At 36.8% G+C, this 18,844-nt stretch overlaps 1 protein-coding gene across 1 annotated transcript; it reads right to left on the bottom strand.

Annotated features, from left to right (window-relative positions):
* Nucleotides 1-3,759: 3,759 nt before the first annotated feature.
* On the bottom strand, nt 3,760-5,224 carry LOC146451803 (melatonin receptor type 1A-like). The gene has a single exon (XM_085098652.1). It carries the CDS (start codon nt 4,964-4,966, stop codon nt 4,040-4,042), a length of 927 nt encoding a protein of 308 aa, XP_084954778.1. The 5' UTR covers nt 4,967-5,224; the 3' UTR covers nt 3,760-4,039.
* Nucleotides 5,225-18,844: the final 13,620 nt, after the last annotated feature.

The raw sequence follows: 18,844 nt of genomic DNA, 5'->3' as shown, positions 1-18,844 counted from the left end.
GGATGTGGAATTAGCTAATAATCCTAGTACAATTTAGCTTCGTATACTTAAGAATACTGGTATTGATTGACTAGACAAAGTTATTCCTAGGTGATCATCTTGTTAACATTGTTTTCCACTGATTAAACACTAGATTTGTCTATTTCGCTTCCTCAATGCCTTCAATAACGACACAATACGGTGCTGTGCTTGTTAAGCCAAAAAAGACTACAAAAAATCAGAAAACTATGAGTAACACAAAGTGTGCCTTAACTATTTCCAGTGTTTAATATCTGCCCTTATTATGTAAACACCAATGAAATACCAGGTGAGCCTTCGCGCGAAAACATGATGTCCTCAGACGTGAAAAGAAAAATCACTGTTGCTATGGTTACATAATAAATCGCGGCTTTTTTAATGATTTAGTATCAGTCACTGGTGTTTATATGATAAACTGAGCATTACATGGCCACCTGGAGATACGAAATTTCTCCTCTCGTGTTGAAAAAAAATTTCAGTCGCTCGCGCATATTTCGTAAATTTCGTATCTCCGAGTGGTCATGTAATATCCTCTATATATTTTGAATATCGGTAATCTGACCATTGGTGATGAGATGGTTAACTGTTCCTCCACTGCAAAGGACATTGGTGTCACTCTCGATAATTCTCTGTCAATGGTTCCCCACATAACAGCGGTGTGTAAATCTGCTTTTTTTCACCTGCGTCACATCTCCAAAATTAGGAAGTTTCTCAAAACCGAAACTACGAAAACCCTCGTACATGCCTTTGTTATTTATTGTAAAGGCTCCAACTAGTACTAAACTGCGCTGCGAGAATAAATATGATCACATAACGCCTCTCCTCACGGAACCCATCCAATAGCGGATAGAATTTAAGATTCTTTTAATTACATTTAAAGCACTCAATAAGCAGACCCCAACTTATTTAACAGATCTTCTCATATCCTATACGCCTTTAAGATCACTTCGTTCATCTTCCAAAAATTTCTTAAAGATACCTATGTACAATCTCAAGTCTTATGGTGGTTGGTCGTTTGTCCTGGCTTCAGCAGTGTTATGGATCTCCCTTCAACAGTCATTAAGAGACTTGTAATCAGTCGAAACTTTTAAACCGAAACTTAAGGAACATTTATTTTTGCGGGCTTACATGGAATATTGAATTACATTGTTGTTGTACTTTTTATGAATACATCTTATTTTTAATAGACATAGCTAGGCAATTTGAAATTATAATTTCCCTTCTGTGAAGGTTTTTGGACCACTGGGAAAAGACGCTATATAAATGTATTATTATTTAAAGATCAGGCCTCTGCTAATGTAGTGAAGAAACGTATCACAGACCTCAGCTCAAAAATCAAGACCACAATTCAGCCTGTGTTCATCAGCAGAAAACTCAACGAAGACCTTAAAGTTCGAGAAGTCAAGCCTGCCACTGTTAACCAACAATGTCTAGTTTATAAATTTCAATGTAACCTGTGCGATGCAGGATATGTCGGTTACACTCGCGGCCACCTCCACGAACGCGTTGATGGACACAAACAAAAATCGTCGTCTATTTGTAAACACTACTTGAGTGAACATAACTCGAACGTGCCTCGTTGTCTTTCAGAACAATTTCACGTGCTAGCTAAATGTTCTAACAAATTTGATTGCCTAATTAAGGAGATGCTTTTCATAAGAAAACTTAAACCATCCCTAAACGTGCAAACAGACTCGATTCGCGCAAAGGTATTCACCTGAAGAACTTGTGATCCTTTGTTAATATGCTAATTTGTAGATACTGTAAAGTATAGAAATCAAATCTTCGCATTAATTTATCCACTTTGCCTTGAGAATGGTGTCACGATGACGCCGAAACGTCTTAACTTTAATTTTCGCTTGCTTATGTTTCAAGAAATTATTATAATTATTATTGTTGTTATTATTATTATTATTATTATTATTATTATTATCATTATTATTATTATTATTATTATTATTATTATTATTATTTTTATGCTAGCCGAATTTAAGAAGTGGAGCAAGCCACATTCACGCCATTAGTTTTTAGCACGACAGGTGGAATGGCGGTAGAATGCAAGCGATACCATAGTAGGCTGGCTGAGTTAGTTGCTACAAAGAAGGGCGAAAGCTATGCGACTACTATGTCATGGATCAGGGCAAGGGTGTCCTTTGCGTTGCTGAGGTCAGCATTACTATGCCTAAGTGGTTCGCGAGATACAAAGAGGATCCATCTAGAATTGACGGACATTGACTTTGACATCGAGAAAGGACATGCAAGCATTCGTTAAAAACATTGGGAACATAATTTTATTTCTTAGTTTTTCTTATTTTTCTAAGTAGCCTTCCATTTGATGTCGGTTTTTATTCCCTTTTTTAAGATTTTTAACTTTGTATATATCATTGACTTTTTTAATAAGAATAGCATAGTAACTTTATGAGAAAAAAAATCGGCTGGAAAGTTGTCTCTTTTTTCATCGAAATGAATTGTAAATAGTTTTTAATAGTTCTTTTTTCTACTTTTAACTTGTGAATAGCAATTTGCTTGAAATATGTTAATAAAGATTATTATTATTTTTATTATTATTATTATTATTATTCATCGAAATTAACTGTAAATAGTTTTTAATAGTTCTTTTCATTTTATATTTTATAAATAAATTATTATTATTATTATTATTATTATTATTATTAATATTATTATCATTATTATTATTATTTTTCGCTGCGGATGGCTACGATGGCCAATTTTTTCAAGTTCTTCCTGGGTATGTATTTTGGAGAAATTGCTAAAAACTGTTATGGTTTCTTCTTCCTTTCGTATCTTCCTCACAGTTCTTTGAGATCAATTTCATCGGCTAAAGAGGTTGTTTGTCAAACATTTGAGCAGTTTTGTTCAACTTATAACAAAAGCTCCGTGACAATGCCCCTTAAAATAACAAGGATTATCTGGCTGGGGTTAACTGACAACTTCACAAAAGTCTCACTGGACTTTGATATTCACTTTTCTTATTACCCTTTTCGATTTACATTTATGGGCTGTGAAACCAAATATAGCTAGACAGCAATGAGTTTGTATAGTAAATCAGGAATAATTTGACCTCTATAATGCGTTTTGTTACATAACCTGTTACCTGCATTGCTGTTAAAATTGTTAGAAAATATCACAACCGGATGTGTTTACAAGGTGATAGACAAGCCATCGAGAGTGAACATAATAATTCCGGGGGAGATACTCCCTTATATGGGCTATATAGGTATGTGCGGCCTTAAAGGGTATGGTTTTTCAGCCGCTTCGGTCGAAAATAGGGTATCGATTTTAGCCATTTTGCCGCCATTTTGGTAATAAATAGGCAATCGAGTTTTGCACTCTAGTCTTGCATTCGTGTATTTTTTTTTGAATAAGCTACTTCTTCATCATGATGTTTACGGCAACTATGTACGTGCCGCAACGGCTTGTCATGCGCTCCGGTCACGCGCTGGGCTCCAGGGGTTTTGGAACTGAAGTTGACCAGACACTATCAGGTCATGCGGGTATCAAGTTTTTGGTCAGGTCATAAATAGGGTAGGGAAAATTGCAATTTTTTTTTATTTTTGGTCATAAATACGGTAATGGCTTTGGGAAGCGGGCCACACACCCCTATCCAATTTTTTTGGGAGTACCCCCCCGGGTAATTATTATTATTATTATTATTATTATTATTATTATTATTATTATTATTATTATTATTATTATTATTATTATTATTATTATTAGTGTTATTAGTATTATTGTTTTAACAATTTTTATTTGCCTTACATGACACAAGATTTACAATACTTTAATAATTATAGAGATGAACTACACCATAACATTACTAGTCACCTTGTTAGACCCCTTATTTTCAAGGTAAATGCGGCCAATTAAAGGTGCGAAAGCTTCTATTAGCAATGTAATGGCGCCAGTTCTAATTCCCATTAAACACTTGATGTTCCTACCGCCCGGGCTTTGACTTTCGCTTCCAGAAACCCAATGGGGTAATTTATGGGGGCAGATATGATTACAAACAGGCAACCCTCTTCAGAATAGCTTTATATTCTTGCCTAAAGTGCCTATTCATAGCACCATAAATGACTGGGTTAATGGCACTGCTCAAATAAGCCAAGAACCCGTATGTAAGGTAGGCCGGTCGCGGCAAAGTGGGTCCCCCTCTCGCGGCATCAATGTAATCCATGATACAGATTGGAAGCCAGCAAAACGCGAAAGCAGCCATCACTGCCGCTAAAGTCTTGGTCACTTTCGCTTCTTCCACGTTTGCTCGCAGCTGCTGAGGGTTATTTTCTTGCGATAAAACTTGGTTTGATTGTGAAACTGTGTAAAACACCTTGACGTAGCAAAACGTGATGAGAATTAAGGGTGTAGAAATATAAACACATTCAATAAAGACGGTGTAAGCAATGTTGGTCTCGAACGTGTACATGCACATTGCTTTTGCTGGTTGAAATTTATATCCGCCATTTAGAAAAAAAATTGGAGGCACGGATCCGACAAGGGCCGCGCACCACACAGCAGCGATGTACATGAAAATCCTTCGTTTGTTGAATAAAATGATGAACTTTTGTGGTTTCACGACGCAGAAATATCGGCTGATTGCGATTATTCCCATGTTGAGAAGAGACGCTAGAGCAAATGTAAACATTGCGAACCCCCGAAATCGAGAAACGTGCTTACCGAAAATCCACCTGCCACACATCAGAGTTGCAATTGTTAAAGGCATACAGCAGATAGATATTAGAACATCGCTCACAGCCAATGCTACCACAAACATGTTGACAAGTGTGTGAAGTCTCTGGTTTCTGTACACAGCGAAGAAAACCAAGAGGCTCCCAAAGAAGGCCGCCAAATTTATAACAGAGAACAGAATTGTCTCAATCCAGATTACATGATTGCTTCTCGTTGACAGTTCGACAAAATACGTTTCTTCCATGATTTATCACACCGTAAATGTTACCAATTCTGAAACGTCATAAAGTTAAGGATTGTTGCAGCCTCTTATTAGATGTGCACCAAAGCTAACCTGCCGTTCTTGAGCTCGTAGAAACCCGTAGAACATCTTCTCAATCTTTGAAGGCCTGATTACTTGTTTCAGATGCCGCAGGTGCTGTGTTACTAAATTGAAATCGTTTTGGTACCTGTCGGAAATATTAGTCTTGTTTGCATTGATGCCAGGCATCATCATACTGACTTATCCCAATAAATACGGAAAAAAAAATGAAAATAACAAAAAAAAAAAAAAAAAAAAAAAACGAGAACCGCTATCTGTGCCTTAATCTGATGGACCATTTCCTATATATTAAAATTCTAACTTGGCTGTGAGGATTGGTGGAATAAAACAACAATAATAACATAAAGGTTCAGAATTGAATAATTAATTTCTCCTGTTTTATTCCTCCAAGCCTCGTAGTCAAGCTATAGTTTGAATGTGTCGGAAATGGTCTATTATGGTCGCTTAATATCTGTGTGTATTTTGAAGTTTTCTCTTATTGTCATTTTCAATTTTTAAGGGAGCAAACCATGGCAGCAACTTTCTCACATATGCAATTTTGGATTAAAGGGGCGTTCTCACCAATTTTTAGTTTTATTTTAAATGGCTAAAATAAATATTTGTACTGATGGAACCATTATTAAAAAGATGGTTCCGTTTGGTTAACAATTATCAAAGTAATTGTAAAGCGCCATGAGCCATGGATATGGCGCTATATAAATCTTTTTGTTATTTATTATTATTAGTTATCCTTTAGGTACATAAAGGCCAGTACTGATTATTTTTCGCTGCGGATGGATTTTCTTATTTTTTTTCTCTTTGTTTAATGAATCATTTCTATTTTGTGCTGTTAATTTTCTGTTCCTTTTGAGCGTGTAAACAACTATCAATGCTACCCACCTCGAATAGCCCTTGCCAATTGTGGGTATCTAATATTATAATAAGTCTTCTCTTATAATAAATTGTTGTTGTTGTTGTTGTTGTTGTTGTTGTAACTTGAAAACTTTGGCCAAGTATTCCAAGTTCTTCCTGTGTATTTTGAAGAAATTACTAAAACTGATAATAGGGGTTTATTTTTTCTTTGATATTTTCCTCCTGGTGCTCTAAGAGAAATTTCATGTTTCTAAAAAGGTTGTTTGTCAAATATTTGAGCAGTTTTGATCAACTTACAATAAAATGTTCGTGACAGTGCCCCTTAAAAAATTCAAAGAGGGTCCAGATGGAGTCAGCTAACAACTATTATTTGTTTGTACACCAGTCAATTTAAATCCTGCCCACCCACCCCCCCCCCCCCCGACCCCCGGGTCATAACGGGGATTTAGGTAAGGTAAGGGTTTAAGGTAGGTAAGGTAAGGTAAGGTAACTTTATTTAGACACGGTAAATCCTTCAGCAAATATGAGATATACATTCAGAGATAAAGGACAAAAGGTTTAAGGTTTAAGGTTTTTATTATTGTGCACTATTTCAATGGCTCACAACAAAAGGAAGTTACAATATATAAGAAAAGCAATATAAAGATAGCATTAAATTACATAAATGTGAAAAGTAAAATGTGCGCAATGACCAAAGGAGCTTAGGCTTTCGAGTTGGTCACTGCCACGTGCAACTAACTGGCGTATAACGTGCAACTAAACAGCAAAAAAATTAAAGAATAATAAAAGTGCAATAATAGAAACATACTACAATTTTTACATAAAAAAACAAAAGGAATGATAATTAATAGTGAGGGCAATACCTTTTAAATACCCAATATTCATTGGGCATTTAAAAGGTACAATTTGTACTGCTTGTAGAAGCTATTATATGGGAGCTTTTTTAATTTAGTGGGAATTTTTTCCCAAATTTTTGACCCAGCAAATGCTAAAGTGGCAGCTCCGCAGTTATTCATTATCCTCGGCCGATGAAAATTAAGGTTTGATACAAATCTGGTGTTATAGCTATGAACTTCAGAGGCAAGAGTTGGGGTTCCTTTGAAAATGTTAGGAATATTAGTAGTATTGTTAATAATTTTATGTGTGAAAAGGGCCACCTTAAATTTGTAGATGTTTTCAAGTGTAAGAATACCTAAGAGATTTAAGTATGGCATAGCACTGTCCCTGCTATAAGCAAAGAACATGCTACGCACACACTTATTCTGTTTAGTTTTAATCTTAAGCAACCTGGTCTTGTAAGCACTACCCCAGCTTGTAATACCATAAGTTAAATATGGATAAATGAAGGAGAAATACATCTGCCTTAAAGTATGAAGATCTACGTAATATCTTAATTTATTAATGGTGCCAATATTTTTACCTAATTTATTGTTTATGTGTTGAATCTGTGGTCCCCAGTGTGAATTTTGATCAATGTATACACCTAAATATTTTATTTGGCTTTTCCTTTCAATATTATGTATACAAATACTTCCATTTAATTTTGGAGATGAGATTACCATATAGTTTGTCTTAGCAAGATTTATAGAAAGCTTGTTAATGTCGCAATACTTAAAAACTAATTTTAGTTCCTCATTCATGATGGTTTCAAGATGCTGTAAAAAATCATACCTAACTATACTAACTAACCTAAACTACTGTTAACCATCTACTAAAAGCTGCTTTACAAGGATGCCGTGTTAAAACTCATTCAAAACTGTGGTGACGTAGATTAAATTTAAAATTATGTAAAGATGTTGCTGCACGAAGGTCACTAGATAGGCTGTTCCACAACCCGGCTCCCCTGTAAGAGAAACTCTTCTTTAAATAATTGGTGTGGGGCTGCGGAAGAGCCAATTTATTTTCAGTATTCCTTAATCGATATGATGTTACGTCGTTTTGGGAAACAAATCTAGAACTCAGATATTCAGGGGTCATTCCATGTAAAGATTTGTACATCATAATAGCAGCTGATTCCAATCTTTGGTATTTTAGTTTACGCCAACCCAGTGCCCGGAACAATTCATCGATGTTAGAGTCATAATTGGCACACATTAAAATACGGGCTGCACGATTTTGGAGCTTCTGAAGCTTTTTAGAGAGACCACTGCCACAGTTGCCCCAAACAACACTACAGTAATTAAAATGTGGTTGAACTAGGGCGTCATATACATTAATTGATATGTTAAAAGGTATAAGATGTCTTATTCGCTTAATTGCGCCCGAAGCAGAAGCAATCTTTTTACAAATGTTCTGTATATGACATTCCCAGTTCATGTTTTGGTCGATGTGCACGCCAAGAGATTTCGTAGATGACACCTGCTCCATTGGATGGTCATTTATACTGAAAGAAGGAATTTCAGGAAATGTTGATAACTTCTGTCTCGACGCAACTAACATGAATTCAGGTTTGTTAAATTCAAGGTCAGTTTATTGGCAGATAGCCATGTATACACCCTGTTTAAATCATAGTTAAGGCAGTCATCGATATGTTTTAAATCTGCGCTAGCGAAGGTGAGGCTGGTGTCATCTGCATACATTCTAGGTTGTGAAAAATACAGACAATTAGGCAGGTCATTAATATATAATAGGAAAAGTAAGGGTCCTAGAATTGTTCCCTGGGGGACATCACATTTGACTAATTTTGGAGTGGACATAAAGGAGTTCATTAGACAAGTTTGAGTGCGATGGCTTAAGTATGACGTAAACCATTTGTGACAGAGACCGCGTATTCCATAGAACTGCAATTTTGTTAATAGAATATTGTGGTCGACGGTGTCGAAAGCCTTTTTTAAATCTAACAAATTCAACGGCATTGACGAAACCGCGATCAATATTCATGGCCCAACTATCCGTAGCTTCGAGTAACGCATTAACCATAGAGTGTAGAGAACGAAATCCGGATTGATACCGAGAAAGAATACAGTATTCAGTAAGATAGTGGTATAACTGGTCATACACAACCCGTTCAAATATTTTAGCCACAACTGGGATTACTGATATTGGTCGATAGTTTGTGGGATCATTGCGTTTTCCAGAATTTTTATACAATGGGGTAACCCTAGCAGACTTCCACTCATCAGGAAAAATACCAGTTAACAGGGATTGGTTAAATATATAAGTGAGAGAATCTGCAATTAAATCTGGGCAGTCCCTTAACTATTTAGCTCAAAAATTATCTAGTCCTGTAGCCTTAGACTTACAAAGTTTTGAGAGCAGAGAAAAAATATGTGCCGATGATGTTTCCTCAAATGATGTTTTCTCAAAGAGTTTCCTTTAAAGCGGACATAGCCGGGATTTAACGCTCATTTAGCAACGCGTTGGCCCCGATTACATTCTCTTTACTTTAGTCTTTAACTGATATCTCCTAAGACAAATAGACAAACTTTCTCAACTTAAAAATTTGTGCATCAGGTTGCATTTTAAACAGTCTCTTGCTGATCTGACAAAGTGTCTGCTTAATTTGTCAGGCCCAGCCAGGGGCTTTGGGTATATGGTATCCTGAGTGTTTATTAACAACTGAAGCTATTCGGTATTTTTTTCAGCTAAAATATGGGTATGAAGTATTTTGTTTTCCTGAATTCCTAAGTACAGTCAACTCTCTCATGAATAGATGTGAAAAAATCAAGTAAATTAGTTTCTTTTTGCCTAATTTTAGCAGCTAAGGTAATATTTTTATGTAATCAACTAATCCGTCCAGTAGTAGGCTTATTTTGTTGATCTTTCCCATAAGCGACCACCTCCTGTAAGCAACCACTTTGTCGTGCCCCAAGGGTGGTCGCTTACGAGAGAGTTGACTGTATTTGGTATCAACAGTTTGGTATTTTTAAGGTGTATTGGTATCCCACCCCCCTCCCCCCCCCCCAAAAAAAAAAAGCTGGGCCTGATTCATCAAGGGTGGGTGGGAGGGGGGCGAAATAACATCGTAGCTACGAGGATCTCTGCAAGCAATAGAGCATCGTGAACGCTTGCCAGTGACTCGATCTTGCTGAAGGTATACGAATTCATATCTGGCGCCAAATTAAGCTTTTTACCAAAAAAAGCCTGATCCAATTTATCTTTGCAACAAATTAACTAAGTAAGTCTGCTTCTTCCTTTCCGCAGCTATCGAAAGGAATCGACATATTCGGATTAATGCACACACTCGAGGTGTGCAAAGGAATGCGTGAAAACTAATTACAGCATAAGCGCGTGACCGCAACGCTCGTTGGTTACCATGGAAAAGGGGTCTGCTGGTGTCAGCAATAAAATCGAGCCTCTAGCTTGTCCTGTATAACAAACAACTTCACAAAAGTACCATTGGACCTTGATATTCACTTTTCTTAGTGCCCTTTTCGGTTTATTTTTATACGCTGTCAAACCAGATGTAGCGAGAAAGTAATGAGGTTGCATATTTAAACAGTGATAATTTGACCTTTATGGAGCTTTTTGTTACATTGCTAGTAAAACTGACAGAAAATATCAAAAACAGATGTATTTGGAAGGTGATAGACCTGCCATGGAGAGGAAACATAACAATTGTAGACATGAACTACACTACAACATTACGAGTCACCGTAGTCGCTTCTTAGACTCCTTATTTTCAAGGGAAATACGGCCATCTAAGAGTGTAAAACCTTCTTTCAGTAATGTAATGGAGCCAGTTTTCTCATCAAACACTTGATGTTCCTACGTCCCGTGCTCTTCGATTCTCGCTTCTAGAAACTTCTGGGGTAATTTCTGCGCACCGATACGATTGCAAACAAAGCACTGTCTTCATAATAGCTTTGTATTCTCGCCTAAAGTGCCTATTCATCGCACCATATATGACTGGGTTAATAGCACTGCTCAAGTAAGCCAAGAAGCCGTATGTAAGGTAGGCCGGTCGCGGCAAAGTGGGTCCCCCTCTCGCGGCATCAATGTAATCCATGATACAGATTGGAAGCCAGCAAAACGTAAAACCAACCATGACCGCCGCTCATAAATGCTTTAGGGTGCAAAGGATTGCCCTTGTTAAATGCAGGTTTACGTAATAACACATTTGGTTATAATATAACTCATCTGATATTTATTAGATGTTGTTCGGTACTATTGGCTATTATAAGCCACCCATTAATTTTCGCGCGATTTTATTGGCTATTTCACGTCACGTGGTGCAAATTAACAGGGCGGTTATCACGCAATAACTCCCGCCTGCGTCGATATCTGCACTGCTATTATTTCCATTGAAAAGAAACAAAGCCAGCGAAAAAAAGCCAGCTCAAAAATTTTATCTTTTCATCTTTATTACTTTACATGGAAGAAAAACAAACTCGTTTTGTTGATGTCCGGTCATGTTTACAGCAAAAAGCTGGTCGCAAGTGCTGTTCCGTAAAGTACAAAAATGTCAACAAAACATGCTGTCAACGTTTTTGAAAATGCAGAAAGTTACGAGTACGACTTACATGGAGGGAGGAAGATCCTAGAAGGCGGATCATCGTAGCGCCGTTTGTTCTCTGTATTCAGTTTACATGCAAAAAGTTGTACTTGGCTCTTATGCTAGGATCTTCCTAGAGATAGGATCTTCTTAGCTGAGAGATAGGAAGATCCTAGTACTAGGGACAAAAAAAAAAACAAAATGGCGGCAGCTGAGCGTTCAGCTGCTGAAGACCAACAATTTTCCTTCTTTTTCTTCTCCACTTGGTAACCACTCCGACCAAAATTTCTGAATGTAAACCAAACGAGAAGTTGATCCGCCTTCTAGGATCTTCCTTGTGCTAGGATCTTCCTCCCTCCATGTCAACAGCCCCTCTGTCAAGTTTTGGTCCAATCACAGTAAAAATAAAGTTCCTGTAAACCAATCAAATATACTTGTTTACGTCAATCGCGCACATCCGCCATCAGATCAGCACTGGGTTTTTTATGAGCGGTTTTCGCACGATATAAGAATTAATGGGAGGGTTAAAATAAATAAATAAAATAACTAAAACCCCTTTCTGGCTTGCTGGTATGTCGGCTGATAATGTCCTTGGCTGAGAGATTGTCCTCAAAATTTCACATTTGCCCTCGAAGCGAAATATTTATTTTTCGGACGATCTCTCAGCCGCGGACATTATCAGCCGACACACCAGCCGCCTGAAGGAATTTATTTACTAATTGGCAGCGCAATTTAACTTTCATTTTAGTACGTGGCCGGCTGTTCCACAGGCAACTCCATTTTAAGACTGACTGAACGAATGGGAAATCCCCAGAGGTGGGGGCGGAATCTAACAATGGAGTTGCCTGTGGAAGGTTATTTAGCACGTACCTTTCCGCATCTTCTGCTTACATACACTGGTATTTACCTTTAACAAGTTTTTGCTGCGTCATTTATACAAAGATAACCTACACTGTAAATGTTGTTGAAAACAGCACATAACAGTCACAAGACCTTAAATATCAACATAACGCGATCATGTGACGACGTAGTAAAACACTTTACCTAAAAGAAGATAGACACAGACGCAGTGCTTGTGGTTATGATCACAATTTTGTAGCCAGAGTTGCTACAGGGTATCCAACTGCTTCAAACTGACACCAATTTTTAAAACGTTATCCCAAAATACCACAATAACACCATGGCGTAGTTATGTAATGTTTAAAACACAAGCAGCAGTGTTTTAAATCCCAATAAAACAAGTACTGCGAGTTTATTGAACGGCTCCAAAAACATTCCTGGAAAAGCGTATATCAAGAGAGTTCATAACAATGATGCTTTTGCGTACGTTGGAAATTAGCATACGAGAAAAACATTAAACACCGCATACTAATATCAGATTTTAAAACCACTGCACGTGATGTTTTATCGACCGTTTGATAGGTCAATGGGCTTATGAATTATTAATGAGGTTTTGAAGTTACGATATATAAGACATTGCACCAAAACAAAATAAATTCTCTATATACACAATTCTCAAGAGGACTATGTGTCTCCAAAAGCAATGTTATTGCCAGTGGCTATGTTCACAAATTTGAATTCAGAGCCATACCTGCAGGGCAAAGCCTGGCTGGTTCGAAATTTTCTAAATTGCTAGAAGTGACATCAAGTTAAAAAAAAAAAAAAGAATGTCGTGCATATACTACAGACAACTATTTAAAGGGGCTAGGTCACGCAAGTTTAGGCAAATTTCACATCGACCAATAGCCCTGATACAAAATAAAATAGAATATTACAATAAAAGCTCAAACCGACCATGCATACACCGTCTACACACCAACACCAATCTGAGACCTGACCAAGCAATCACTAGCCGTCCACGTGAATCAAAGGTCAAACGTTGAAATTCCAGACAGAAAACCATTCAAGAGGTCATTACGTCAAGTTGGCTGGCAGATTCTAAAATAGTCCTAGACTGAAGTTTCGGAAGGAGTCGTTTGTAGTTTTGATGTAGTAGTCCTTTGCGGATTTCAGACTGATTTCACAAAAACAAAAAATTTCATCCTCTAAATATAAAGCTTCTGTCGAAAATGTACCAGGAAGTACATAAAAGAAATGTTTTATTCACTATTCCACTGACTTGGCTGTGTTATTCATTATTCCTGTTTTTCTAAACCCAAATGTTCATTATTCAATTTTTATTCAATCCCGTTATTCATTACTCATTATTCACCTTCCACCCCCGATCCATATTTTGCGTCAAATACTCACTGATGATATTTTAGCATCAAACATTTTATGTTTAACCTCATATAAAAATAACAACAGATGACTCCTATCACTTGCTCTTTTCCTGTTTTTTTTCTCAATTTTTTTTCAACTTTTAAAACTTTCAAAAAAGGACAAAAAGTGGCAACTTCTTCATTCCATGACAGCTTTTATTAAGGTTGCCTTCCATTTGACCGTATTCCGGAAGAAGGACGGGCGGAATGGCCGTCTGGTTTCTCTTTTAGGTAGATTTGGGAAGACATTTCTGCAAACGCTGACACATGATAATTTAAGAGCGTTTTGTACTCCAGTAATTCCAAAAATCACTTATGAGGAATTTCTAGTAATCATTGCTTGTATTCCTATTCTAGAATAGGGTCAATCAAACGCAACCCTTAGTTATTTTAATTTGTTTTATTTAGTCACCCACACAAACAGAACAGGGCTGGGGCTGACTGTCATGGCGGTTAGTACGTTTCTTTAACTGTCCAACAAACTATGGCGTTTTCGTGACATGGAGGATTTTTACTTGTACTGGTTTAGTATTGAATGACTTCCTATTGACTCGTGGAAGCTGTTTTCACAACAAATTAAGTTCTTTGGACCAAAGAATGCCTAAAAATCAAGAAAAGAAACGTGCACGTGGATCAAGTTCGTCCCCTGAAGATGAAGTAACAGACACAATGATCCTGGGAAAGCTGTCCAGCATCCACGCAGACATTAAAGCATCAAAGGACGAACTGAAAAGTGAAATCCAGGCAGTCAAATTAGAATTAAGCGAAGTAACGAAGTCGCTGAACGCCGTGTGGGAAGAAGTACAATCAATTAAACAGAAGAACAAAGATTTACAAGACCAGTGCGACACCACTACCAGAGAAAATAGCAAACTAAATGAAGAGATTAGCGCTCTTAAAAATCGTCTTATTAAGATGGAAGATTACTCCAGGCGAGAAAATCTTCGTTTCTATAACATTCCTGAAAATCCTGGAGAGAGCAGTGTGGAGTGTTCGAGTAAAATAATAGATGTTCTATCTGAACTCGGCGCCGACCCAGAAAATATCATGTTCCACGCAATACATCGAACGGGAAATCCAAGTAATACAGCTTCTTCGAACAGTGCTGTGAGCAACGAAGCTTCGACAGAGTCAAGAGAAGGGGCATCACGACCTGCACGTCCACGACCAATTTTAGTTCGTTTCGTCTCAAGAATGGATAGCGATTGGGTTTGGGAAAACAAAAAGAAACTTATGGACAGTTCTCGCTTCTCATCTGTATTCATTGACAAAGATCTCTCCGCGGAATCAGCAAGGCAACGTGGGAAGCTCCGCGCCGCATATAGGAAAGCCAAGGAACTGAACATCGGTAAAGTTTTCATAAAAGGTAAAAATATATCAGTCAATAGTACTGTCTACTCAGTAGACAACCTGCCGGACTATCTTTTGCCACGGCAACATGACAGTGATTAGCTAACATCCAAGCTTACCTAAATCTCATTAGTCTTAGCATTATTAGCTTATGGTTTTTCTTTTCAATAATTTAAATTTCGCTAGTCAGTTGATAAATTATTTATTTACGTACGGATCACTATCTATATATACATATATATACTTAAATATTTTTGTTTTTCCGGTCAGTTTTTGTCTTTGCTTGTGTAGACTTTGCGAAAATTTACATAAAACTACTTCACCAGGCCAAAATGCATTAATTTGCACGCCATAGTTTGCATTTTCACTCAAACAATAGTCCGGAGCCCTCAAAGTCGCACTAAAGGTGTGAATCTTGTGAACCTTTTTAACAACTTTAACAACTTCGGCCTTCAGATCTATGTTTTCTTATTTTTTTCGACCTTTTCATACTTGTCTGAATGAATGGTTGTTTGTTCTATTCCCAGAAGTGAATAGTTTTACATTCTTTTTCGTCTCCTGTCACGTACTGTTTCTAGCTACTGGGTCTCGCATTAACCTAACAATATTTTGTATGCAACTAATTTTTTCACATAATAATGGTGGTTAATCTAAAAGTTATCTCGCTAAATGTGCGAGGTATAAGAAATCCAAACAAAAGGAGAGCAATATTTTGCTATTTAAAACAGCAAAAAGCCAATATTTTTTGTTTACAAGAGACCTATTCACAGCCGGATGATGAGAAAATATGGTCTGCGGAATGGGGCGGAAAAATTTTCTTCTGCCATGGAACCTCACACTCTAAGGGCGTATGTATTCTGTCAAACCCAAACTCTACTTTTAATCTCGACGTAGTTCAAACTGATCATCAAGGCAGAATCTTGATTTCAAAACTCAAAATCTCTGAGGAAATATTTTTCATTGTAAATATCTACGCACCCACTGATTATCGAGACCAAAATGAATTTATTAAAAACTTAAGTGAATTTCTTTTAAAGAAAACGGATACCTCCAGGTTAATTATCGCGGGTGATTGGAATTGTACACTTACTAAAGCAGATAAAAGTGGGGGTGTAGCCTGGAAATCTACGAATTACAGGGATGCTGTTGACAATCTTATGAGTGAACTGAATCTTATTGATATCTATCGAAAATTGCATCCCAAAACAAGATCTTTCACCTACGAATCTAAAACTATTAATTTAAAATCGAGAATAGATTTTATCTTGGTATCCCGCTCGATCTCCATAGAAGTCCAAAATGCTGAGATTCGAATGTCAGTTGCACCTGATCATAAGGCGACTTTCTTGAAGATTAACATAAGAAGTGAACTTAAGAGAGGCCCGGGCACGTGGAAATTCAATAACTCTCTCCTAGGAGATGACAATTTTAAAGAACAGATTGCATTCTATTATCCTCAAATACATGAGAAATACGCCGACGTTAAAGATAAACAATTATTGTGGGAATTAATCAAAATGGAAATGCGTATGAAAGCAATTAGATATTCTAAAGGAAAAAGGTACAAACTTAAAAAACGTGAATTGACACTTCAAAAGGAATTACAAGATCTTGACAATAAAATTTGCAATACGAATTTTGAAACCTTAAACCAAAATGTTCTTGTGGAGTACGAAGCCGCCAAAGAAGAATTGAAAAAGATATATGAAAATAGAGGAAAGGAAGCTATTTTTAGATCCAAAGCAAAATGGCTTGAACAGGGAGAAAAACCGACAAAATATTTTTTCAACTTGGAGAAGACGAACTATGAAAAAAAACTTATACGCGAGGTGAAATTAGAGGATGGAGATACGATAACAGATCCAAAACAGATTGAGAAAGAACTTGAAAAATTTTATAGTAATATGTATACATCCAAAAAAAATCTTAATGGCGAACTTCAAGGTGAAAACGAGAGTTTTGAGTCATTTGTCGAGGGAATTGAAATCCCTCAATTGAATATTGAGGAACGAGATTCATTAGAACACGATTTTACATATGAGGAATTAAAAGAGGCGGTGAGCTCTTTCTCGCACAACAAAACTCCAGGTGAAGATGGATTCACTAAAGAATTTTATGAGTCCTTTTATGATCTAATTTGGAGAGATCTGCTAAATTCTTATAATGCAGCCTTCCAAAGCGGGTCCCTATCTATTTCCCAAAGGAGAGGAATAATAACTTTAATACCAAAAGCCGACGGCGACCTGACTGAACTCTCTAATTGGCGTCCAATATCTTTACTTAACATCGATTATAAAATTTTGACGAAGGCTTTGGCAAAAAGAATAGAAAAATACCTTCCAAAATTAATTAATTCAGATCAGACCGGATTTGTCAAGGGAAGATACATAGGCCAAAACATAAGACTTTTAAGTGATATAATGGAATATCTAGATGCTAAAAAGACCTCGGGATTGCTTCTCTTTATAGACTTCGAAAAGGCTTTTGATAGCCTTGAATGGGATTTCATTACTAAAGCTTTGAACGCTTACAATTTTGGCCCAAATGTGAAAAAATGGATCTCAATTTTTTATAACGGTGTACAAAGTGCAGTTATGAATGGTGGGTTTTTGACAACGTATTTTAATATATCAAGAGGAGTCCGTCAAGGTTGTCCTCTAAGTCCTCTTTTATTCATCATCGCTGTGGAATTGCTAGCAGTAAAAATACGCCAAGATCCAGATTACAGAGGCATTTCCCTCCCAGACGGCCAGGAGGTCAAAATTTCACAGTTTGCTGACGATACCACTATAATAACGGAAAATGTTGAATCACTCAAACCTTATTTACAGATCTTGGATCGTTTTGGAAATATTTCAGGCTTAAAATTAAATAAGAAGAAAACAAAAGCTATGTGGATGGGTTCCATGAAAGATAGTAATTTGAAAGTACTTGACTTTAAGACAACAAAAGAACCCATTAAAGTTCTTGGAGTACATCTATCCTACAATACATATAAATGTACTGAAGAAAACTTTCACGCGAAGATAAAGAAAATGAAAACAAAATTGAACTTGTGGCTCTCAAGAGATCTCACGATATATGGCAAGTCTTTATTGGCGAAAGCTTTAGGTATATCACAGTTAGTTTATGCTGCATCCATGCTGACTGTTCCAGAATCGATTATCAAAACTGTTCAGGAGAATCTCTTTGCCTTTCTATGGAAAAACAGGAAAGACAAGATAAAAAGAGTAGTTATGTATCAACCAGTAGAAAAAGGGGGAATCAATTTTGTTAATTTTCACACGGTTATTAAATCGTTACGCCTAGCTTGGATTGGTAGACTACTGGACACGTCTGATGATAAATGGAAGGCAATCCCAAATTACTACTTTCGAGAACATGGCAGCTTATTATTTCTCCTTAAATGCAACTATAATGTAAAACTCTTGAAAACAGGTCTGCCTCTCTTTTATCGAGAACTTCTTCAGTACTTTCAAGATCTTAAGAAGACAACTAACATCCTTCCAAATGGCGAATTCATTCTTTGGAACAACAAGTCGATAACCATAGACAATGCTACCTTATTTTGGAAGTCATGGTTTGATAGCGGAGTTGTATCAGTAAAGGATGTGCTAAATACAAATGGCAAGTTTTTATCATACGAAGAGTTTAGCAACAAATTTAACATTGCCACAAATTATTTGCACTACTTTCAACTAATTTCAGCCATTCCATCTGAGTTGAAAAGGAGAGCAGCACAAACGTTTATACCTGCAGCTGATCTCTCTTCGACTTTCGCATCCGTTCCGTTAAATAAAACCTTTTTTGATCTTGCTGAAGCGCGCTGTAAAAATTATTACCAGTTGTTTAATAATCACGGCTCCATTGTTCCAAGTGGAGTTAAAAAGTGGCAGGATAAAT

The sequence above is a fragment of the Pavona decussata genome, unplaced genomic scaffold, assembly GCF_977016875.1.
Source record: "Pavona decussata unplaced genomic scaffold, jaPavDecu1.1 SCAFFOLD_384, whole genome shotgun sequence".
Lineage (NCBI taxonomy): Eukaryota > Metazoa > Cnidaria > Anthozoa > Scleractinia > Agariciidae > Pavona > Pavona decussata.
Note: the sequence above shows the minus strand (reverse complement) of the source record. Positions and strands in the feature narration are given on the sequence as shown.

Excerpts from the sequence above, each read along its gene's own strand:
- LOC146451803 (XM_085098652.1), bottom strand. The coding sequence starts at position 4,966 with ATGGAAGAAACGTATTTTGTCGAACTGTCAACGAGAAGCAATCATGTA.